The sequence below is a fragment of the Hipposideros armiger genome, unplaced genomic scaffold, assembly GCF_001890085.2.
Source record: "Hipposideros armiger isolate ML-2016 unplaced genomic scaffold, ASM189008v1 scaffold_254, whole genome shotgun sequence".
Taxonomy (NCBI): Eukaryota; Metazoa; Chordata; class Mammalia; order Chiroptera; family Hipposideridae; genus Hipposideros; species Hipposideros armiger.
Window position 1 is genome coordinate 312,809 of NW_017731604.1, and position 25,231 is coordinate 338,039.

The following is a 25,231-nucleotide window of genomic DNA, read 5'->3' on the forward strand; positions in this document are numbered from 1 at the left end:
TATTTATAACATTATTATGTAATGGGAAAATGGACAAAATATAATAGTAAGTGAAAATAGTATGATATAAAACTGTACAAACCACATGATCACAAATCTATAGATATATACATTTTATAAGCACAGAGAAAATATTAAAAGATATATAAAAATATAAGGGCATTTTATCTATGAATGATGTTTATTTTATAATTTTCCATGTTTCTCAAAATTCTGTAATACATATATGTTATTTTTATAATCAAAATATATTTAAAAGTGGTCTCTTATTGAGTCCAGCTCTGCCTTGCATAATATCGAATATTCATTCAACAACATCCACACATAGCTGTTAATTCTGCCTCCTCCTCCCTCCTTCTCTTCCCTATTTATTTGTCCTTTAGAGCTACCTGCTGTTACCTGCAGCCCACATTAGTTGGAAACGCTGCCTGCTCACCATTATTGTACACAGTTCCCTCGTAGTCTTTCTCATAAAAGACCCCATGAGGCTGTATGCTAAATGCCTGTGAGGCACGGTTGTAGAAGATCACCTGGATGGTGTCGCCCACCTCAGCCCGGATCACTGGCCCTGTTAAATGGGAAGGAGAGACAATGGAAATGAAAACAGGGTTGGCAAGGGAGGATGAAAACAGAAAAAGAGGGAAGGGAAGAAAAGGGAAGTGAAAAAGAGAACTCCTGTTTTTGCAATAATAAGAATAATCTCTTGCAAGTATATTGCAATTTACAACTATAAAAAACATGTTAAAGTCCATTATATCATTTCGATCCTCAAATATCATTCTAAGTTATACAGGGCAGGGGATATCTTCATTTTACAAATGAAGAAGCTGCAGCTCAGAGAGGTGGAATTGATCTGCTCAAATTCAAATGACTGATTAGGGACAGAGACAGGGCCTAAAGTCAGGGCTTTCTCCCACCCCACTGCCAGGTCCAATTCCATTTCCCCTGCCTTTATTGCCCCCGTTCCCATAATTGCATTTCCTGGTAGGACCAATCTGAATATCTGAGATTGCCTTAATCCTAAACCAATTCTGAGCAGATAAAATTGATATCTTCTATCCAGGCCCTGGACTAGGTAGTCTAGCCCTGACTATGGACTTTTCTTACTCCACTACCCACCACCTCTAACCTAGCTTAGGTCACCTTTGAGACCAACCAGAAATGTCAATACAATAACCTGAACACTTATGCTGATTCTAACCCTAGTTCAGAGTTTCTGGCTTGGTTTCTACTCTAATGTTCCACCTCTGTTCAAGACTGGGGACCAATACCCCACTCATAATAATGGATAAAACAACCAGACAGAAGATGAGTAAGGAAATAGAAGATTTAAACAACACAATAGGCCAACTAGATCTAATATATATAAAACGCTGTACCCAACAACAACAGGGTACATATTCTTCTCAAGTGCACATGGGAAACTTTCCAAGATAGACAATATGTTAGGTCACAAATTAAGCCTCAATAGATTTTTAAAAATAACATACAAATCATCTTCTCCTACCATAATGGGATGAAGTGAGAAATCAATAAGAGAAGGAAAAATGGATAATTTACAAAATTGCAATAGTTAAACAATACATTTTAAAACAACCAATGGATCAAAGAATAAATCAAAAGGAAATAAGAAAATACTTAGAAGCAAACAAAAATGAAAACAAAAAAATAAAACACAATATACCAAAACATGAGATACAGTGAAAATGGTGGTAAGGGGGAAATTTATAAACACTTACATTAAAAACAAAAACAACAAAGGAAAGATATTAAATCAAAAACCTAACTTTACAACTTAAGGAACTGGAAAAGAAAAATAAAGTAAACCAAAACATAGCAGAAAAAAGGAAGCATATTAGAGTAATGATAAGTGAAATAGAGAATAGTGAAACATCAAAGAAAATCAACAAAACCAAAAGGTGATTTTTCCAAAAATTGACAAAATTAACAAATATTTAGCTAGATGAACTCAGAAAAAAATACAGAACACCCTAATTACTAAAATAAAAAATGAAAGTGTAAATATTAATACCAATCCTACGGAAATAAAGGAGATTGTAAGAGAGTACTATGAACAAATGTACACCAACAAATTGAATAGCCAAGACGAAAATGGACAAATTCTGAAAACAGAAAACCTACTAAGCCTCAATCATAAAAAAATAGAACATCTGAATAGACCTGTAACTAGCATGGAGATTGAATCAGTAACAAAAGTCTCACAAAATTTAAAAGCCCTGGGCCTGAGGGTTTCACTGATTTGTACCAAACATTAAAAAACTAATACCAATTCTTCTCAAACTTTTCAAAAACATTGAAGAGGAGGGAATACTTTTGAACTCATTCTATGAAGCCAGCATTACCATGTACCCCAATCCAGAGAAAGACATTACAAGAAAATTATACACCAATATCCCTTAAAATCATTGATGAAAAAATTATTTTTTATTAAATTTATTGGGGTGACATTCGGTAGTAAAATTATATAGGTTTCAAGTGTACATTTCTATAAAACATCATCTATGTATTGCATTGTGTGTTCACACTCAGAGTCAGCTCTCTTTCCATCACCATATATTTGATCCCCTTTTCCTCTCTTCTGTCAACCCTCTCTTCCTCCCCCCACATACCCTTTGGTAACCACTGAACTGTTGTGTCTGTGAGTTTTTGTTTGTTTTGTTCCTTTGGGGTTTTTTAAAAAGATTTTTTATTAAAATACAGCTAACATACAATGTTATATCAGTTTCAGGTGTGCATCATAGTTATTCAACAGTACCCACCTAGCCCTATACAGTGTTGTTACCACATTATTGATTTTATTCCCTATGTTAAAGAAGTGATCACCATGATAAGTTCAGCAACCATCTAACACTGGACGATGCTATCACAGTATTATTGATCTCCCCCCCTTTTTTAAATTTTCAATTAGAGTTGGCATTCAATATCATTTTATATTAGTTTCAAGTACACAGCATAATGGTTAGACATTTATATAATTTAAGAAGTGATCCCCCTTACTAGTACCACCTGGCACTATATATAGTTTTTACCATATTATTGATTGTATTCCCTATACTTTACATCCCCATAACTATTTTGTAACTACCAATGTGTATTTCTTAATACCTTCACCTTTTTCACCCTCCCCAAACCCATTCCCATCTATCACCCTGATAGATCTAGTACCTATTTGTCACCATACATAGTTATTACAATATTATTGACTATATTCCTTATGCTATATCCTACATCCCCACAACTACTGTGTAACAACCAATTTGTACTTCTTAATCCCTTTCCTTTTCACCCATCCCTAACCTCCCTCCCATCTTAAAAAAGTCTTTCTAAGATTCCTTGTAATACTGGTTTGGGGATGACTGGTTTAGCTTTTCCTTGTTTGGGAAGCTCTTTATCTGTCCTTCAATTCTAAATGATATCTTTTCTGGGTAGAGTAATCTTGGTTGTAGGTCCCTGCTTTTCATCACTTTGAATATTTCTGCCAACCCCTCCTGGCTTGCAAAATTTCTATTGAGAAGTCAGATGAGTTACTTATGGGGGCTCCCTTGTAGGTAATTAACTGCTTTTCTCTTGCTGCTTATAAGATTCTCTCTTTGTCTTTAACTTTTGGCATTTTAATTATGATATGTCTTGGTGTTGGCCTCTTTGGGTTCAACTTGTTTGGGATTCTCTGCACTTCCTGAGCTTGTATATCTATTTCCTTCACCAGGTTAGAGAAGTTTTCTGTTATTATTTCTTCAAATAGGTTTTCAGTTCCTTGCTCTCTCTCTTCTCCTTCTGGTACCAATATAATGTGAATGTTGGTACTCTTGATGTTGTCCCAGAGGCTCCTTAAACTCTCCTGAGTTTTTTTATTCTTTTTTCTTTTTGCTGGTCTGGTTGGATGTTTTCTGCTACCTTATTTTCGACATTGCTGGTTGGATCCTCTGCTTCATTTAATCTACTGTTGATTCCCTGTAATATAATCTTCATTTCCATTATTGTATTCTTCATTCTTGACTGGTTCTTTTTCATGTTTTCTATTTCTATTTTTATGTTTCTGATTTTTTTGGTTAAAGTTCTCCCTGAAATCAGTGAGCATCCTTGTAACCAGTGTTTGGAACTCTGCATCTGATAGATTGCTTGACTCCATTTTATTTAGTTCTTTTTCTGAAGCTTTGTTCTGTTCTTTTATTTGAGACATTTCTGTCTCCCAATTTTGGCTGCCTCCTTGTATTTGTTTCTATGTATTAGGTAGGGCCACTATGTCTTCTGGTCTTAGTAGAGTGGCCTTATGTAGTAGATGTGCTGTGGGGCTCAGTAATGCAGTCTTCTGGTCACCTGAGCCATGCACTCCAGGTGTGTCCCTTGTGTGGGTTGTGTGTGCCCTCCTTTTATAGTTGAGCCTCAGTTAATAATTGCACATCAATGGGAGGGACTGACCCTTGGGCTCACTAGTTATGAGGACTGACCTTGACTACAGTGGAAGAACTGTTGTGCATGGGCTGACCCTACTGAGAAGGATCTGCCTCAGCAGGACTCTGGTGCCTGCCCAATTCACCCCTTGGGTGTGTTGTAGTTGAAGGCAGCTGGTGATGCTCCAACTTATTTTGAAGCTGGTCACTGGGGACACCAGCCCCAGGACCACCTTGGAGGGGATCTGCTGTAGATCTACTTCAGCCACAGCCCGTGCCCCACCTGGGGCCACCCGGCAGGAACCACAAGGAAATCAGCAGATGACTGCCACCAGTGCAATGGTTGGATGTGCCTTGAGAGGCCAAGCCACAAACCAAGGCCAGCTATCACTAGTGCTGGCTTAGGGCTCAGACAGAGGTACAGAACATGTTCAAGCCAGGTGCTACATGTCTGGATTCCACAAACCTTTGAGAGACCCTAGGAAAGTCTGAAGCTTGAGCTAAGGCAGGAGGTTTGCATGAAAAAGTCACTGGAAATGGCTTGGGCATGCCTGAAATTTGGGCGGGGCAGAGTGGGGCGGGGTCTCCAATTGCCAGGGGGTGGGGAATGTGCACTGCCTGCATCTGCACACCAGGAAGGAGGAGGGCTCAACAAAGAAAGAGTGGCTTCTACCAGTTCCTCTGTCCAGGATAAAGCCGCCTCTCCAACCCCATCCCTAGACAGACAACTCATTTCCCCACCATATGTCCCTGCCACCTTTCCAGCTGCTGCCCTAGAGCTGGAGCTCAGAGCTAGTGATTCCATCGGTGGGTAAATCCACGCACAGTCCCTTTAAGAAGAGTGCCTGGGAGTGCAGCCACCCTCTGTCTCACTCAGTCAAAATCTCTGCTGGTTTTCACAACCAGAAATTTTGGGTACTTCTCTCCCCAGCACTGGCACACTGGGATGGCGTTGGCTTGGACCTCTCGCTCCTCTGGAGAGTGGGGAGGGATCTCCACAGCCGAAATATCCCTCCCAATCTTTAATGGTCTCACACGGGTGTGGGACCAGCCCATTCCACATCTCTGCCCCTCCTACCAGTCTTGAGACGGCTTCTTCTGCACATCTTTAGTTGGAGAGCTTCGGTACAGCAAGATTTCAGGCAATTCTCAATGATGGTTATTTTGCAGTTTAGTTTTAGTTTTGATGTGGTCGTGAGAGAAGGTAAGCACAGTGTTTACCTATTGTGCCATCTTGGTTTAAAAGCCTGTTTTATTCCTTTGTTGGTTTTAGTTTTATATCCCACATATGAGTGAAGTCATATGTTTCTTAACTTTTTCTGTCTGGCTTATTTTGCTAAGCATAATAATCTCAAGATCTATCCATGTTGTCCCAAATGGCAGTATTTCATCTTTTCTTATGGCTGAGTAGTATTCCATTGTGTATATATACCACATCTTCTTTATCCAATCATCTATCAAAGGATACTTTGGTTGTTTTCATGTCTTGGCCACCATAAATAATACTGCAATGAACATTGGGATACACATACTTTTATGGATAAATGTTTTTAGATTTTTGGGGTAGATACCCAGGAAAGAGATTGCTGTGTCATATGGTAAATCCATTCTTAATTTTTGAGGAACCTCCATACTATTTTCCACAGTGGCTGTACTGATTTATATTCCCACAAGCAATATATGAGGGTTCCTTTTTCTCCACAGCTTCTCCAACACTTGCTATTATTTGTCTTGTTGATGATAGCCATTCTGACAGATGTCATGTGATATCTCATTGTGTTTTTTATTTGCATTTTCCTAATTTCTAGTGAAATTGAGCATTTTTTTTCATAAATCTGTTGGCTGTTTATATCTTTTCTTGGAAGAAGTGTCCGTTCAGGTCCTCTGCCCATTTTTTAACTCGATTGTTTGTTTTTTTAGTTGTTGAGTTGTATGGGTTCCCTATATAGTTTTGATATCTGTCCCTTATCTGAGGCATTATTTGTAAATATCTTCTCTCATTTGTTTGGTTGCCTTTTTGTTTTGTTGATGGTTTCTTTTGCTGTGCAGAAGCTGTTTCATTTGATATAGTCCCATTCATTATTTTTTCCTGTTTTTGGTTCCCTTGCCTTTGAGGTCAGATTCATAAAATCAATGTACAAAAATCTATTGCATTCCTGTATACTAACAATGAAATTTCAGGGGAAAAAATGAAAAAAGAAACAATTCCTTTTGCAATTGCAACAAAAAGAATAAAATACCTAGAAATAAACTTAACAAAGGATATGAAGGACCTATACACTGAAAACTGTAAAACATTTTGAAAATAAATTGAAGACACAAATAAATGGAAAGATATTCGGTGTTCACGGATTGGATAAATCAACATAGTTAAAATGAACATATTACCCAAAGCAATATACAGATTTAATGCAATCCCCATCAAAATCCCAAATGGCATTTTTTTAAAGAAATAGAACAAATAATCATTAGATTTATATGGAATCACAAAAGACTCTGAATAGTCAAAGCAATCCTAAGAAAAAAGAACAAGGCTGGAGGTACCACACTCCCTGATTTCAATTTGTGCTACAAAGCAACAGTAATAAGAACAGCATGGTATTGGCAGAAAAACAGACACATAGACCAATGGAATAGAATGAAAACCCCAGAAATAAACCCACATATATATGAGCAGATAATTTTTTACAAAGGAGCCGAACATACAATGGAGAAAAGACAGCCTCTTTAATAAATGGTGCTGGGAAAACTGGAAACCCACATGCAAAAGAATTAAACTAGACTGCTATCTATCACCATTTACCAAAATTAACTAAAAAATGGATCAAAGACCTAAACATAAGACCTGAAATGATAAACTGCATAGAAGACAGCATAAGTACTAAACTTATGGGCCTTGGGTTCAAATAGGATTTTATGAAAAATTCTTAATGAAATACTAGCAAATCAAATTCAGCAGCATATTTAAAGGATTATATACCATGACCAGGTGGGATATATTCCTGGAATGCAAGGATGTTTCAAATATGAAAATTAATCAACGTAATACACTATATTAACAGAATGAATGAAAAAAGAAACACATAATCATCTCAATTATTGCAGAAAAAGCATCTAACAAAATTCAATACCATTTCCTAATGAAAACATTTTTAAAAAACTAGGAATAAGAGGGGACTGCCTCAACATAATATAAACCCACAGCAAACACAATACTCAATGCTGGAAAATGGAAAGCTTTTCTCTGAGATCAGGAACAAGGCAAGGTTGCCTGCTTTCACCATTTCTTTTCAACATACGCATATTACTGGAAATTCTAAGATGTTCACTGAAAAAATATTCAGTAGTAAAGTAAGTATGCAAAATGCTACATATTTTTGGAGATTCATGATAATGATGATGATGATGATGATAATAATAATAATAATAATAATAATAATAATAATAATAAATCCAACGTTCTGAGTAGCCCTGCAGCAAAGAACACTATTTGACTATGTTTCATTTGACTATGTTTAACCTAGAGTTTTGTAAACACACAGACAGATAACGCTTTTTCACAAAATACCCATCTCTTGGTACTCACTTTGGGAGATGCTGATCTAGAGTGTGCCTCTGAGCTATCCCCAGGCTCCAGTTTCTAAGTGTTCCCTAGTTCTTTGGCTCCAGTCAATGAATTTAATAAGTTAAAGGTTCCTCACCCAGGATTCCAAGATGCTTATCTTCCTCCAACTGAACCTTTTCCTGGAATGTTTCATCTTGGAAGCCTTCATATCGGACTTTCCAGTAAGTGCCCCCAATTCGGCTGTTACTCTTCTTGAAGAACTTTTCTGAACCACTGGTATATAAGGAAGCAAACATCACATGATGTAATTATGTATCAAATAGACTGCCATCTCACCCTTGGTCTCATCAAATTATGGATCTTTATGGTTAGAAAAGACCTCAGAGATCATCCAGGGTTAGCTTCCACCCAGTGAAGTTATCTCCTCTGGTGACACCACTAATAAATAAGAAGCAGCTTTTACTTCAGCCTTTCCAAGGTCAGGGAACTCATTTTCAGAGAAACCAATCCATCTTACAGTTGAATAGTTTTAATGATTGGAGTGGTTTTTTTAAAAAAATAGTAGGTTGAAATAGTCTTGCTTATAAGTTCCAGACACTAGCACCAGTTCTGCCCTCCTAAGTTACCTAACTTTACACCTGTCCTTAATCATCTTTAGGTACTCAAGATCCTTTCTCCCCCTAATAAAAATATCTTTAATTCCAAAGTGAAAGCTCACTAACTTAGCAAAACCAGTTGGAGATTCTAGAAGCCATGATGAGATCCAAGTGCCTACTTTCCTATGTTTTCTGCAAATTCATTCCATTATTTTTTGCTGGAAGAATAAACATGATGGGTGCCTTAGGATATTGCCCCAAACTCTCTTAGTCACCTACCAAGTGCCTCTTCTGTGAAAGGCCTGAAATCACGGATAGGTCAGTGAGTAGGTATAACTTAATGCCTAGCAACCGAATAGGGCACTAATCTGCTCTATCTTGCCCAATCTGACTCATGGATGAGAAAGAAGAATTTGGTGAAATTCCTACAAAAGGATGGGCTTGGAATGGCCACCATGCAGGTTGCTTCCCTTCTTCCCACATTTCTCAGAGTGCTTTTTATACTCCTGTTGAAATGCCTCCTTCAGACTATGGGAAAGGAAGAAAGGAGCAAGGAGGTAAATAATGGTTAAAATAAAGGAGAGTTTGAGAAATGCCATTTCAGATGATCTTGGGATTATAGCAGGACTAATTTCAAACACTGCTAGAACCTTTTGCTGTGGATATGGCATAACCCTACAGAAAGCTTTGTAGCTCCCCAAAAGCAAGCTTTTCAGGGGAGCAAAAGAACTTGGTTAACAGTTGTATCATGTAACTCCAGTCAGACAATGATTTTGATACCCAAGTAAAACTGAGAGATTTCTGAGAGGGAGCAATAGGTGTTTGGGGCTGGGCACAGGAGTAGGGAGATAAAACCCACTACCTCTTACCTGCCTGGTTCCCTCAAATTCTTCCCAGTACTCCCGTCATGCCCCATTGGGCCATAGTCCCATTGAATCTCATGGGCCTCAATGAAGTACTGCCGGACTTTTCCTGTTAGTAGGTTCATGGGAGGAGCCATGGAACAAGACTTGACATTGTAGAGTGCTTGCATGCCATCTGGAGGAAGAACATCATGGCCGTTTCACTCAACAGATCTTCTACAGACCCACCTTCCTCCTCCTAATGTTTCCTCCTCCCATCCTTCACTAGGCTCTTTACCCTTGCTTCCAAATGGACTATTTTCTCTCACTCGTTATGAGGCTGACTGGGACAGAGGGAGCCCAAATGGGAATTCAGTACCTCCACCTGCTTACCAGCACTGACTCATTTACCAGATCTTCAATCACTCCTGCATCTGCAAAAGGCTTACATTGTACAAATATCACAAAGCTTGAAGTCTGAAAACCTGAGTACAAGTCCAATCCTTATCACTATCTGTAGGACCTTAGGCAAGTTAATTCCAAGATCTGAACTTTAATGCCTGTTTTGTAAATGAGGAGAATGGGAAATCTACCATACTGGTCTAGCGGGAGCATCAAATTAAACAAAGAGGAGTAAGTGATTTGTAAAGAGGGAATCTCCCCAAATAATGAAACATATTTTATATGTGGAGATGAAGCTTCAGAATTAGGACTTTCAGGAAAATGTAGATGCTAAATAGTGTCTCCAAAATGTGGAAAATGTTACACTGAGGTATAGTGGCAATTGATGATACTGCCTTATATTTGCTTGGCAAATTATAGAGGTTATTTAAATACATTATCTCATTTGAGTTTCATAACATCCCAAGGATATTTGAAATTGTAAAATAGAAATCTGAGATACGAAGAAAGATGAGGAAAGGATATTCATTTTTACTGAATATGTATATATGCCAGACCCTGCATCAGGTGCTTTACATATGTTGTCTCCTTCAATCCTCATAATCACCCTGTGAAACAGACTTTCAATATCTTCTTTCCCAGATGAAAAAAAAACAACTAAGGATCAGAGAGGTTAAGTAACTTTCCCAAGATAACTCAGCTGTCACTGGTGGAGTTGACATTTAAGCTCCTATCTTTAACTGCAAATTTGAGTGCTCATTTTCTTCTCTGATATCTACTATTTTGGTCTCATCGTTCCCCTGGTCTCTAAGATTCAAAATCACATTATTGCTCTGAAACCCTATTACAACTTAATGAGGTAGGAATCATTATTGTAATCTTCAGATAAGGAAACAGAGGCCCAGAGAAGTGATATGACTTACCAAAGTTAACTCAGCAACTGGTGGGACCAGGATTTGAATCCAGGCTTGTAGGGCTCTTAGGCCCATTCTTGTTCTACTATTGCATTGCATTCCTAACCTCCATCTGTATTCATACTCACCCAGATAGCTTTGGGACCAAGGGAAGACCCTGGATTATGAAGCATGGGTAACTGGCCCCTATTGGGAAAAACCTTCCACCCCAGATTCATTATTCCACCAGTCTATAACTCCTCACCTACTCAAATTCATTTTCACATACTCACATATCACTTTCCTGGCATCCACTTACTTTACCATATATCAAACAGTTCTAGAAAGGGAGCGCTGAAGAGGATCTTAGAGACTATTTAGACCAAATCTCCCATTTTATAAATGTGGCAAATGGGGCCTAGAAATGGGAGGGACTTTTCCAAAGTTATTACAGTGAGTTTTTCGGAGCTGAGACAATAACTAAAACTATCTAATCACCTATCTGCTCTTTCCATTGCCCATAAGTTCTTCCTCACCTTTGATGCTCCTCAATGTACTATGCCATTGCTTCAACCATTCACCCTCTGAAAACCAAACCTTCTACCCCTATTTATGTTGAGTCCCCTAGAGTGTCACCACTTGCCCACAATATTCCATGATCTCCTGCAAAAGCCTTACTCTTCTTTAACTGATCTCTCCTTTACTCCCTGTTCAATCAGCTGCAAATACCCCCCATGTCTTAATTCCTTAGGATTCTGAGAAAACAAACAAACAAACAGCAGCTTAAAAGTCCACTTATCCATCCCTATACTATTTTATGTTAGAGATGAAGAAGATGAAGCCCTGAGAGATGTGCCTGAGGTCACCCTGCAATTTAATGGCTGAGCCAGAAAAGATCCTGGGTCCCCAGAACTCTAGTCTAGTGTTTCATCCTTTATTCCTAGTTGTCTCACCTGAAAGACTTATCTTATGATCCAGGCCAAAAGCCCAGGCTCCTTTTGGCCACATTGCCACCTTCCTCCCATACCTCAAAGGTCAGAGAGGTTGGATCTCACCTTGCAAGTGACTATTCACTTGACAGCTAATTAACCAGACACCGAGTTTCTGGGGTACCATCTCAGCAGTCACAAAGGTGGCTGGGAAGATGTGAGCCACATCAGTGCGGTGGCCCCGGATGGTCAGCATCTGTCCATGGAAGAAAGCTGTGTGGACATCTACTTCATTGCCCATGCCAAACAAGTGCCAGGCCACACGCTTCTGTGCACACATGTTCAGTTTTGGTAAGTTCCCAAATACAAAGCCATTGATTGCTGAAAATTGAAACCCAAAGAACATATCAGAGTTAGGGAAAGGCAGCTCAAAGGAAAAAGCCTTACCATTTGACAATAATAAAATATAACATTTAGATGAGGTTTTAAAGAGCACACTGTGCTGACAATATGTATTATCTCATTTAAATCTCACAAACAATCCTGGGAGATAGGCAAATATCAATGTTGTCATGCAAACAATTAGAAAAGCAAGGCTCAGAGAGGTAAAATTACTTCCCTGTCAAGGTCACAGAGCTATTAAGTAATAGAGCCAAGATTCCAACCCAGCAATCCAAGGAAGCTTTCTAAGGAATGGGGTTTATTTTGTAAGTTATTCTTATTCTTCTAGGACAATTTCCTTCTAAAATTTCCACAGGTCAAGTGACTAATGACCATGGGTATTATAAGCAATTGGTATAAAATTCAAGAGAAATTTGAGTTGTCCAACCCCTCCTTCACAGTAAGCTTCCCTCTGAGATTTTGCTTCCCCTTGGGACTGTCTGGCTTTGAGCCCACATTTGTCACCAAAGGTAAGTCACTCTCTTAATTAAACCAAAGCAAAGTCAACTTATTTCTATCCCAAAATCACTTCTCTACTCATGCCTCAGGGCTTTTGTGCCTTGTTAGTTCATTTGAAATTTTATTAAGATAATCTATTATATTATAGGCAATATTTTTTTCTCCACAAAGTGGAGAAATTCTTCCAACTTGCATCCTTTTTAGAACAAAGAAATATTAACTAATTATATCAGTGGACAACCCTCACCAGTGACTAAGCATATAGTATATGATTTTGGAGTCAACAGCCTGGACTATTCCACATTGAGGAGGCATGGCACCTAATGACAAGAGCACAGTATGCAGTCAGACAGATCAAGGTTGGAATTTTAGCTGTGCTGTTTATCTGCTGTGTAATCCTGGAGCCTCAGTTTCCTCATAGGTAAAAAAGTGTAAAGCTACCTACTACTCCTGGTCCTCATGAGGATTAAAAAGGACCAGGTATGTGAAAGCACCCACCAAATGCTCCGCCCAGTGGAGACCCTTCATTAGTGTTCACTGTCAGAGTGTCACCCCTGCCTCCCAGCTCACCATGCATCCTATTGCTCTCCTGAAAGGCCTTATCTTCTTTGTCCACTGAGGCAGGGTCTGAGCAGTAAGTGTCAATGTTGTAATCGATATGCCAGCTAAGATTCTCATCTACCACACTGAAGAGCAGGAAGAAATAATTGTCCACATCTTGCCGCCGAGGAGGGGAGTTACCATCCAGCGTTCCTAGTGCAAGTAAGAAAGATGTGTTTGAGAACTTCCTATTTTTAGCAAGAGTGAGCTTCAAGGGGTACTCATAAAAAAGATATAAAAAGAGAGGGGGGCTTTAAGATTCTGTCAGCAACAGAAAAGCAGATGGAGCCTTTTGTTACTAATTTATATTTCCAAATTCTTCAAATAAAACCATCAATTCAGTTGAGCCTAGAACTTGAAGGTGGGCACATAGGATCAAGACTAATTCCCTCCCACCATCCCTGTGTATGTCTTCAACCCAGGGCCTGAAACTGACCACACTTTTGCCAGACCCAGGTCTTCAGGCCTGACTGTATCTTAAACATACCCTATCTCCAACCAAGTCCCAAATCCTGATGGCTATACTTTCAATCCTATTCACACTAAACTCTTATCACATATCTTACTCTTTTTTATTAAAGTTTATTGGGGTGACAATGGTTAGTAAAGTTACATAGGTTTCAGGTGTACAATTCTGTAATACATCATCTATATATCACATTGTGTGTTCACCACCCAGAGTCAGTTCTCCTTCCATCACCATATATTTGACCCCATTTACCCTCATTTACCACCCCCTTCCCCCCTTCCCCTCTGGTAACCACTAAACTATTGTCTGTGTCTATGAGTTTTTGTTTTATTTGTTTGTCTTGTTCCTTTGTTGTCTTCAGTTTTTTGTTGTTGTTGTTTTCAGTTTTATATCCCACATATCAGTGAAACGATATGGTTCTCAACTTTTTCTGTCTGATTTATTTTGCTTAGCATAATAATCTCAAGATCCATCCATGTTGTCGCAAATGGCACTATTTCATCTTTTCTTATGGCAGACTAGTATTTCATTGTGTATATATACCATATATCTTACTTTTATGTGACTTGACTCCTATCATTACTAATTTGAGTTTTTTTAAGTGAAATTAGAAAACAAAATTAAAAAAGAGAAAATGGATTTTTTGTAGAAAAAATATAGAAAAATAATAGTGGAAAGGAAGGTTGGCAGGGTTTATTCCTGCTAATAAACAAGGGTTCTAAATTAACACTCTTCAGGCTTCTGCTCAATATGTAGGTGGTTTAACTATATCACTGCTTCCCGTACATATCCCAAACTGTATCTCATAGTTCAGACTTGGGGCCTATACCTCTTTTACAGGTGATAAGAGGTCCAATGAGGCCAGTTGCAATGTCTCGTGGAGCATCTACATGAGAATGGTAGATCCAGGTGAGGCATGCTGGGTCAGCATCAGTAGGTGCATGGCTTTCTGGAATGGTCCAGTTGTAGATGTGGCTGCCTCCCGGGGGAACAGAGTCATCAGCTTTCAGCCGACCAGAGGAGCCATCAGGGTACAGGGAGCCTAGAAAATGAAATTGCACATGCCCAGTCCCAGGGTGAGTGAGAGGGAACCTGGAAGATATAGAAGCCAAGAAAGGGCTGACATATGAGACACCTAGGTCCAGTCTTGTGGAAGATAAAGTTATAAGGTCCAATATTGTATTCTTCACAACTTGAAGAGGGCATAGATTCAAGTAATATCTAGCCAAAGAACCCCAGACCTCACATCAACATGTGTGGAGAGTTGGCAGCTATCAGGGAAAGAGCTGTGGCCATGAAAACTGCTCCACAGCCTGATCCAGCAGTGTCCTCATGCAAACTAGTGGCATGGAGGCAAGGAAGACAGAATTCCCTCCCTTCCAGCACTCACGTTGGAAAACAGAAAGCAAACAAACACTCAATTTCAGTTTAAAGAAAACTTAATGATCAGTTGATCGACTTCCCCATTTTATGGAAGAAAAAACTGAGGAAAAGTAACCTGCCATAAGTACAGAGAGTTAGTGGCCAAGTCAGGACTTTCTGACTTCCCTCTCTATTCCCTTCAGTCATTGTTGTGTCAGTATTATAGGCTATTGGGGATAGTGAGAGATACAGATGTGTAAACTGAACTCCCTCTTAAGAAAAAAAGAGGACCTTTTGGGAAACTGTGACACCAGAATAACACTCCCTTATATTCAGAGAACACTCCTCTCTTTTCAAAGCACAGTCAAATATTTTATGGAAATTCCATTCAAGTAAGTCTTTGTGATATAAGGCAGATTATATTTTTTTTTATTTTTCAATGATCATTAACTTTCAATATTATATTAGTTTCAGGTGTACAGCATAGCAGTTAGACATTTATATAACTTACAAAGTCTAGTACCTACCTGACACCATACATAGTTATTACAATATTATTGAATATATTCCCTATGCTGTACTTTATATCCACATGACTATTTTTAAACTCCTAATTTGTATTTCTTAATCACTTCACCTTTTTCACCCAGCCCCCAACTCCCCCCCAAAAAAATCTGGCAACCATTAATTTGTTCTTTGCATTTATCACAGAACAAACAAATGGAAACAAATTAATAGATGAAAGGCAGATTGAATCTCTACATTCCTAATGAAGAATTTGAGGCCCAGAGAGGAGCAGTGACTTGCCCAAAGTCACAAAGTATATGAATAGCAGAACTGATAACAATACCTAGCCATGATTTCTCTGAGAAGAATCCCTGCTACCTCAGATCAATAAGGAAGAAACGTTCTTGTTCCCCGCTCCTCTCTCTCAGATGGCAGTAAAGTAGAAGTGATATCTGTTGCGGGCAGGATAAATAAAGAGTGGGCTGTTTTACCTTCTGAGTCTTTCTCATAGAAAACACCATGGGGGTGGATGGTATAAGGACGAGTGGCAAAATTCTTCAGGTGGATAAGGATGACATCTCCCACCTCAGCCTGCAACACTGGCCCCAGGAAACCCAACCAGGCAGGCTGGGCCATTTCATGCATGTATGAGTCATCCCTGTATTCTTTGTAGATGGTCTTTTTGTAGCTGCTCCCTATCCGGTTCTTGTCAGACTTTAGGAAGCTGGAAGCTACTCTGGAAAGGAAGGAAAGAGAAAGTCACAATTTTGCCACAATCTTCAAACCTTTGGAGGGTTATTTTCCGGAGGAGCCTGACAAAAAAAGTGTTCATCTTTGTTTAGAGTAAAACAAGAGGAAAAGCAAGTGTACTGTTCAAAACATAAAAACTTTAGGTTAGAGTCTGTTAGACAATGGGAACTATTAAGTTAAAGCATATGAAATTGCTGACATTTGACCGCTTTTAACCTACAAAAATGGCAATTTCAGGTGGTACAACCTAATACATAGTAATAGAGAAACAACCAACTATGGACTGGCTCTTTTTAAGTAATCAACTCCCTACCCAAGTGGCCTGACTTAGCATGGTTCTGCTATATATGGGAGGTGTTATAGCATAGTGGATAAGTTCTCAAATTCTGGAGCCAGGGTAATTTTATTAAATCCAATATTGCCACTTCCAAATCTGTGCAACTTGGAACAATTTATTTAAATTCTCTGTGCCCAATTTCTCTATCTGTAAAACGGAGAAAAACACAGTGTCAAACTTGGACAGTTGTTACTGGTGACTAAAATAATTAAAATACATAAAGAGCTTAGAACAGTGCCTGGAAAATAGTAAAATCTTAATAAATGTTAACTACTACTTCCAAGTATTGGGGGTGGGTGATAACAAAGTTATCCCTCAAGGAAACTTTTAAGACAAAGACTTCAGTGACTCCAAAACTAAATGGGTAAGGAGATGGTTTGTCAAAATAAAAAAGACAGCTGTTTATCTTACTCTAATTCTTCCTAGAGAACTCTGAGATGTTATAGTCAACTTTGGAAAACTCTGAGGCTTTGGAGAGACAAAGTGATTCATGATCACAAAAGATCCTTTAATACATTAATTCATTTTTAACAGGTGTCTGTGGGACATCTGCAAGGCTCTAAGATCAAGAAAGGTTAATCCTGTGGGATCTGTGAGAGGCAAAATGGTGAGAAGGGCACCAGTTTTGCATCCACATTACCCAGGTTCAAATCCTACCTCTTTAATTTACTAGCTGTGGAGTTTGAGCAAATTATTTGATCTCCCTGACCCTCAGTCTTCTCATCTAACAGGTGAGGGTTTTCAGATTCACCTCTTAGAGCTTTTGTAAGGATTAGGTGAGACAAAATATGTAAATTTCTAGTATAGTGTTTGTCACAGACAAAGTGTTATATAAGTGATAGCTATTACTGTTATTTATTTGCTTCTAAGACTTACCTTATTTTTTCACATTTTCACATATATGAAATAGTTCTGAACTATAGGACCATAGTACCCCACACACAACTTACAAACACTGTATATGTTTCATCTTTCTTCCTTTTTTCAAAGCTAAACAGCTGTTAATAAAACAGCATTGTGGATATCATCTTAGCATAAAGGGAATATGGAATTACCATTAAGACCCTAAAAATGTCAAGGAACCTCAGTGTAGAAAAGAAGACTCCATAAAGAATGCTGACTCTTGAGTCAGCTAGCTCTATTCCCACCAAACATGCCACTGTGTGGATGGTCCAGAGAGATCAGGAACTGGTTGCTACCAAACCCTAGGAAAAGGTTTCCAAGAGGCTAACTCCTGACCTCAAGGGTGTCCCACCAACTCCAGCTCTAATTCCACAAGAGATTAAACTTACGTGTCACTATCCAGAGGTTGGTTTGTGATGACATTCCTTCCTTTAGGAGCATAGTTCCACTCAATCTCCTGGATGCCCAGGTAGTAGACTCGAGTGGCCCCATCAGTCAGTCGGGTCCACAAGGGTTGCATGAACAGCAGAGCCCAGAGAAGATGGCCTGGCTCCATGGCCCACATTACACTGGGAAACAGGCAATTGAATAGCTGCTGGTATGGAAGAAAGAGAACAAAGGGGCTTTGCATGTGTCTGGAAAACTAAGGGGGCAAGAGCCAGACCGAGTGATTGAGAAAGCTACAAATCAATTAGCCCAGAGTCTCTACCTTACCTGATTCCTTTCAGTTCAACATGCACTAAGTGATCTCTACACATTGGACTTTCGAGGGCAAAGTTTAAAAGTCACTTGTACTGATAATTATATATAACTTCCTTCAGAGGAGAAATCTAAATCCAGTTTTTTCAGCAGTGTAGAAAGAAGAATGTACTCTGAGTCAAGGATCAGGAAACAGGCAACAGAAGCCTGATTGGGCCACTGACTCACTCAGTACCTGAATCAAGTCACTAATTTCCCCCGTGCCTCTGTTTTCATTGTTGCCACTTTCCATCTTCGAAGAATTCTAAGAATTGTATTTAAAAACAAATGGGAAGTCACCAAATGACATTTATTAGAATGTTCATAGACTCAAAATGAAAACAGCAAAATTGTGGGTGGTGAACACACACTGTGATATATAGATGATATATTACAGAATTGTACACTTGAAACCTATGTAACTTGACTAACCATTGTCACCCTAATAAACTTGAACTAAAAAAAAATTTGTACATGAATGTCACCTTGAAGCTGCCGATTCGAATGCTCCTGCGCACTGATCCTTTGAAGTCATAAGGAAGTGGCCTGGAATGCTAAGACCTGAGGGAATGATCTCGGTAAAACTTCCTTATCAGGTGGTCTCGGAATGCTGATGCCATCCGGAGGATCATTTGCATGTGTGAAAACAAAACTCATGCTTAATCACAATGAGTTTCCGTGAAGCAGCTGCCAGTCTAATTGAATCAATTAACTGGGTATAGATATTCAAATTGACCTCTTTGTGACGATTGTAAATAAAAGCTTTACGCCCACCAGTATCAGGGCTCCTCTCTGTCTGCAGAGATGAGACCCCTGGCGCGCAGAAACTCAACTTTTGACTCTAGTGATTTCTTAACCCTTCACCACCTCTCCTCGAGCCCCCCAGCCCTTGTCACGTGGGACGTGATACATGATCACTAGAATGGATGAGTAAATTGTATTTTATTCATACAATGAAATTTTATATAATAATGACAAAGAACAAACTAACACACGAAAATATAGATGCCTCTCATGAACATAATATTGCAGAAAGAAAGAAGATACAAAAGAGTGCATACTCTGTGCTATCATTTATGTAAAGTACAAAATCAGGCAAAACTAATCTATGCTTTTAGCAGCCAAGACAGTGTTTGCCCTTGACTGGGAAGGGAAGAGGAGGAACGTTTCTAGGTAAAATGTTCTGGTTTTTTATCTACATACTGGTTACATGGGTGTATTCAGTTTGTGAAAATACATTAAGGTCTGAACTTGTATTTGCGCACTTCCCTATATGTGTTATATTTCCCCAAAAAAGTGAAAAATGAAACAAAACAAATGACAATATGTGAGGAAAATAATAACTTCTCAGAAGAAATGTTCTTTGCTGGTTCTCAGCTTTGCACAAACCCATTTCACGGGTCCAATCCTGAGTCAGAGTCAGAACTAAGCCTCTAGCCTTGCATTCAAGTATATCAGCAAGGAGGTTAGGCTTCTTGGAGCTGAGATGAAGCACTCAGTCACAATACACAGCTACAGTCAAACACAGAAACACAGACAACCTAAACATAAACACACATACACGTGCATACACATAGGCATATGTTGTCTTATCTAAAAGCAGAAATGGACACACTTGCATCTACATATAGAACCACACTGTCACACAGAGCCTTTGTCACTTTCAGAGTAATAACAGCAATAATAATAAATCAATATTTATTGTGTGTGCATGGCATGCCAGACACTGTTCCGAGTGTTTTACCTAGATTAAATGACTTAATGCTCCAACCACACAATGAAACAGATGCTATTATTATCCCCATATTACAGAAGGAAAAACTGCAGAGCAGATGTGTAAAGTAATTTTCCCAAGTTCACATAGTTAACAATCAGTAGAGTTGGTTTGTAAGCCCAGGAATTATGGCTCCAGTGTCTATGTTCTTAATCACCATGCTATACCACCTTCCATAAAACATACTCGCACACTCATGTAAATATATACAGAGAACATGTATTTGTCCATAATTATAACCATATATGGGAAGACCCTATACACTCTGAAATATGCAATTATGTGCAATTGTGATCACTTCTAGAAATAGACACGTATACTCATAATGGCAAAGATACACCTAATCAATATCATTCATAATAATGATAATGATAGTAGCTATCATTCATTCAGAGATCACTACATACTAAACACCATGTTCAGTGGTTTATATACATTATTTCACTAAATCCCCATCCTAAACAGATGAGATAGAGACAATTAATCAAAAATAGAAAATCAAAGATATGCACAGACTCACATATAGATAAGAAATTCCCAGATATTTACATTGGTTGAGCGTGGATATTTGCCCTGATTAATAAACAGAACTATAGACTTCCTTACAAAATCTCAGGCCCCTCTACATACAGCAATAGTGCAAGTGTTAATCCCTAATTTCCATATGACATCTGGAAGAAAACACTTCTTGATGTAGGGGAAAACCTGTACTTGAGTTCCTCTTCCAAAATCTGGATGTCCTATTGACCAGTTATAGCCTTGTATAGCTATTACCCAGTGTATAGCCCTGGGTAATACTTAACTACTCTGAACCTGTTTTCTCATTTATGAAGTATGTATAATAATACTGTTTTGGAGAAATAAATGAGAAAACTTACAAGAAAGGGACCCAGTACAATTAATGTTTAGGACATAACAGTGACTGTTGGTGTCCTTCCTCTTCCTTCTCCCTCTTAGCTACAGTTTGTTAATTTATCCTTACTGTCTCCCACACATCATGCATTGTATGTTTCTACTCTAAGGGATAATTTAAATCCTAAGTGCCCCAGAAGGTTCCCTCTAGCTTCTCCATACTACTCTCTTCTGAAGGACTACTTACTCTATAGCACCCAATTGCATTGTTCGATTTTGTATTATTGTTACCTTTATGTCTCATGAGCTGCCTCATGAACTGTCTTTATTTTCCAGAATGGACTACAAACTCTTTGACAGTTGATATCATATCTTAGAAGTTTCTGTGCATCTATTGCCAGATATAGTAATGGAAACCCTATAGATGTACTATAAACAGCTACAGTACTGTTAAAGTGAAATGAAGTGACACAAACATACATTTTCCCACCAGTTGGCTCTAGTTCAAGTTTGCCACTGGTTCACAGAGTGACTTTAAGGAAGTTACTTCACCTTAGTGAGCCTCAATTTCCCCGTACATAAAATAATAGACCTGGACTACACAGTTCTTTCTTACCTTTTTGGGGGCATGGATGTTTGAGACTATAATAAAATGCAAAAATGTGAAACTACAAACGGTGTATTATATAAAGAGCCCTCAAAACATCATTCTATCTCTCATACTTTGCAAATACTCACGTTCACTGATGAAACACAGGTGCATTCAGATGCGCCTACATATAGTACCACATATGGGCAAACAAATAGCCATGCCTTGGAACCTTCAACAGGGAGGGAGTATCCTTAGTTCAATGGAAGTCTGAATGCAACATGGACCTCCTTCAAACTTCCTTCTCAGAGAAGTGCCAGCAAGGCCATTGTACCTTAAACTCACTTACCAAGGGAGAAAACTGTCTCAGGTAAGTTTCACAATTGAAGATGCACATGGTAAACTTGGAAATATTCCCAGAAGAGATTGGCACAGATCTTCAGTATACAACGAATAAGCATGCAAAGGTGGTGACTAATGAGTAAAAGAGCTAAACAATAGAATCTGGGAAACAAAGTACTACCTAGTGTTTGCCTAGTACTTTCCACTTTACAGTGTGTTTTTCATATCTTCCATCTTATTTAATTCTCAAACTCTTGTGAGATAAGTATTGTCTTCCCCACATTGCATCTAGGGCATAAGCTTTGGAATCAAACTATATAAATAAATCCTGATTCTACTTTTCCTAGCTGTATAACTTGATAAACTGCTTCACTTCTCTAGCCATAGTGTTTTCATCTTTGAAATGGAATTAATACTATTAGCTACATCTCACAGTAGTGTGAGGATTAAATGAATTAAGATCTGTTAAGTGCTAGGTGGGTACTGTTGAATAACTATGATGTACACCTGAAACTAATATAATATTAAATGTTAGCTATATTTTAATTAAAAATAGTTTTAAAAAGCAACTGTACTTCACCTCCTGTATATATATATATATATATATATATATATATATATATATATTCCTTATAGTTGACATATAATATCATTCCACTTCAGCTTCAGCTGTACAATGCATTGGTCAGACATCTGCACAGTCTATGAAGTGATCCCCTTGAATAGTCCAGTGCCCAACTGGCACCTTACATAATCCTTACAACATTGTTGATTATATTCCTTATTCTGTATTTCATATCCCCATGACTATATTGTGTCTACTAATTTGCTCTTTCTAATCCCTTCACCTTCTCCCCCATCCCTTCCCCTCTCCCATCTAACAACCAACAGTTTTTTTCCATATCTCTAAGTCTATTTCTGTTTTGTTTGCTCATTTATTCTGTTCTTTAGATTCCACATATAAGTGAGATCATATGGTATTTGTCTTTCTCAGTCTGACTTATTTCACTTAGCATAATATTCTCAAGGTCCATCCATGTTGTTGCAAATGGTAAGATTTTGTTCTTTTTTATAGCCAAGCATTGTATAAATGCTTATAGAGTTTTAATAATTGGTTTTGTAATAAATTTTTTTTAATTTAAAAAGCAACTGTAATTGAGAATTTAAAACAAAAAAAAAGATCTGTAAGTGCATAGAACACAAACAGGTGCTCAAGTGCACAAGTGATCAAAAAGTATCAGTGACTATTATTATTACAGATAAGGAAATCAGTTTAGAAATGAAACTTGCCAGGATCCCAAAACTTTAACATTTTGTGGATAGCCACAATAATTACACACTCATAAGTTACTGTATACAGTAACATATACTGAGCATAAAGGCACATGCATAGGGTTAGATTAGTCTCTTTGGAAGTAATATGATAGAATGAAAGGAACCAGAACTTTTGAGTCAGATAAACTTAAGTTTAAGTACTGTTTTCAGTTGTATTTGAAAGAGATAGCATCAGGGCACCTGATAAATATTTTTTTTCTTCCTTTCTAATCACTAGATTCCATTTTTTCTTCCCAAAGCTGCGTTTGTTGTTGCTATTGTTGTTGTTGTTTTTAATTTAGTTTTATCATAAACTATTAAAACAGAAAAAAGGAAAACCCATAAAAATCCTTTAGATTCACTTGGGTATTTCATGGTAAAATGGAAAGACTTCAGACCCTAGAAAAACAGGTTCTAGTTCTGGAATCATCGTTTATTAGTTGTATGACATTGAGCAAGTCACCTACTTTCCTAAGCCTGTTTCCTCATTTCGTGAGGATAATCTCTGCTTTGGGCTTCTCGTTAGTTTGCTATGAAGATCAAATGAGATGAAGGATGTGAAAGCCCTATGTAAACTTTTCACTTGGGCAGGGCTATTTTCTCTCAGCTGAGCCCACAGGAGTTAAGTCTTAGAGAAAGGCCAGACTAAAGAGGAAAACTAAAATGGGAAGGTAAAAGGACAATTGAAATAGTTAAGGTGAGCCAGAATCCTAGGAAAAAGTAAAAAATAAAGAAGACAGAAGGAAGATGTGCTCAGAGGAGAGAAGGGGAGAAGGGGAGAAAGGAGAGAGAGAGAGAGAGAGAGAGAGAGAGAGAGAGAGAGAGAGATGAATAAATAAATGGATTTTTGTTCTACTTGGAATTAGACATAGTTTAGTTAATTTACACTGAGACTAGCCTGGGGAGAAAGTCAGCTAACAACAAATCAAGCCTCCCCTACCTTTATCTTACCTTCCTGTCATCCCAACATCACCTGGTCTTGGTCACCATCATCTATGACAATTTGCATCACTGTTTTCCCTATAATTTGCAAGTCATTCCTTTAATGTGACAATGCTCTTTTCTTCCCCTCCATACACTTTATCTCCCTTTCTGAATTGGGTTAGACTGAGCTGGACAGGCCCATCCTACACAAAGGATTGCTCAACTGATCACAGGAATGCTGAACTATCTCGGGGTCTTGGTCTTCATTCTCAGCATAATAAAACCCTCCATCTATTTTGGTCCTCTGCTTTCTTAATGTGTTTTGGCCATTTCTTCACCCTGTGACTCAAAACAGACCCCAAAAGGGTATTTTCTCACCTTCAGTGAGTATAGGCCTTTCTTTACTGGGAGGGAAAATAGCAAGTGTTGAAAGCCCCACAAGATTCCACATAATACAAATACAATTTATATTATTCTTTAATCATTATCACTGTATTCTAGCATGTCAAAGATGATGAAATTGAGGCCCAGTGAAGACTCATTTAAAGTCCTCAAAGTTAGTACTAGAATCTAAGACTCTTGATCCCCCAGCATATCATCACCCCTGGGACAATATGATTTTATTACATATTTTGCATTTGTATTAAGAAGACTGATTTATTTCCTCACACCTCAGTTGTGGTACCATAGAAAGCATATTAATTTGAAATTACAAGACCTGAATTCAAATGCTGTCTCTTGCCTGTAGTAGTTATGTGGCCTCTCAAGTCACTTTGACCAATTTGAGCCTCATTTTTTTGTCCCCAAATGGTATGATATTTATCTCACAGGATTGTTTTGAGGCTCAAAAAATGGATATTTGAGCCCCTAGCAAAGGGCTTGGAATGTAATAGATGCTCAGTAAGAAACTGAATGCAGTATAGACTCATACATCCATAAAGACCTTTAGAAACCATATTTTTCAACTTTTTAATGTGATGTACAGAAAACTGCCAGAGGGGTGGAGGGGTTTACTCAAAGTCAAGCAGCCAGGTACCGGAAAAGCCAGAATTTGAACCCATGTTTTCTAAAATATTTCTGCTATTTAGACACTAAGTGTGATAAATAATTTAGATTTTGAGCTGATAGCTTAGTTCATCTATGATTGATTTGCTTTCTCTATGCCAATCTGGATCTTAAAAATATGAAACTGAGTGGTTGTTTTTAAGTGTTTGTGCCTCCCACTTATGGA

At 38.2% G+C, this 25,231-nt stretch overlaps 1 protein-coding gene across 3 annotated transcripts in view; it reads right to left on the reverse strand.

Annotated features, from left to right (window-relative positions):
• HEPH (hephaestin) overlaps positions 1 to 25,231 on the reverse strand; it is a 100,428-nt gene that overhangs the window by 74,686 nt on the left and 511 nt on the right. For 2 of the 3 annotated variants that reach the window (XM_019656139.1, XM_019656137.1), the window contains exons 2-9: positions 17,857 to 18,062; positions 15,969 to 16,213; positions 14,438 to 14,650; positions 13,110 to 13,292; positions 11,766 to 12,020; positions 9,443 to 9,611; positions 8,114 to 8,250; positions 437 to 568 (exon numbers count right to left, since the gene is read on the reverse strand). In XM_019656139.1, coding sequence (XP_019511684.1) covers positions 437 to 568; positions 8,114 to 8,250; positions 9,443 to 9,611; positions 11,766 to 12,020; positions 13,110 to 13,292; positions 14,438 to 14,650; positions 15,969 to 16,213; positions 17,857 to 18,062 — 1,540 coding nt within the window. The remainder of the gene's footprint in view (positions 1 to 436; positions 569 to 8,113; positions 8,251 to 9,442; positions 9,612 to 11,765; positions 12,021 to 13,109; positions 13,293 to 14,437; positions 14,651 to 15,968; positions 16,214 to 17,856; positions 18,063 to 25,231) is intronic. The other variant, XM_019656138.1, reaches the window with a different exon arrangement.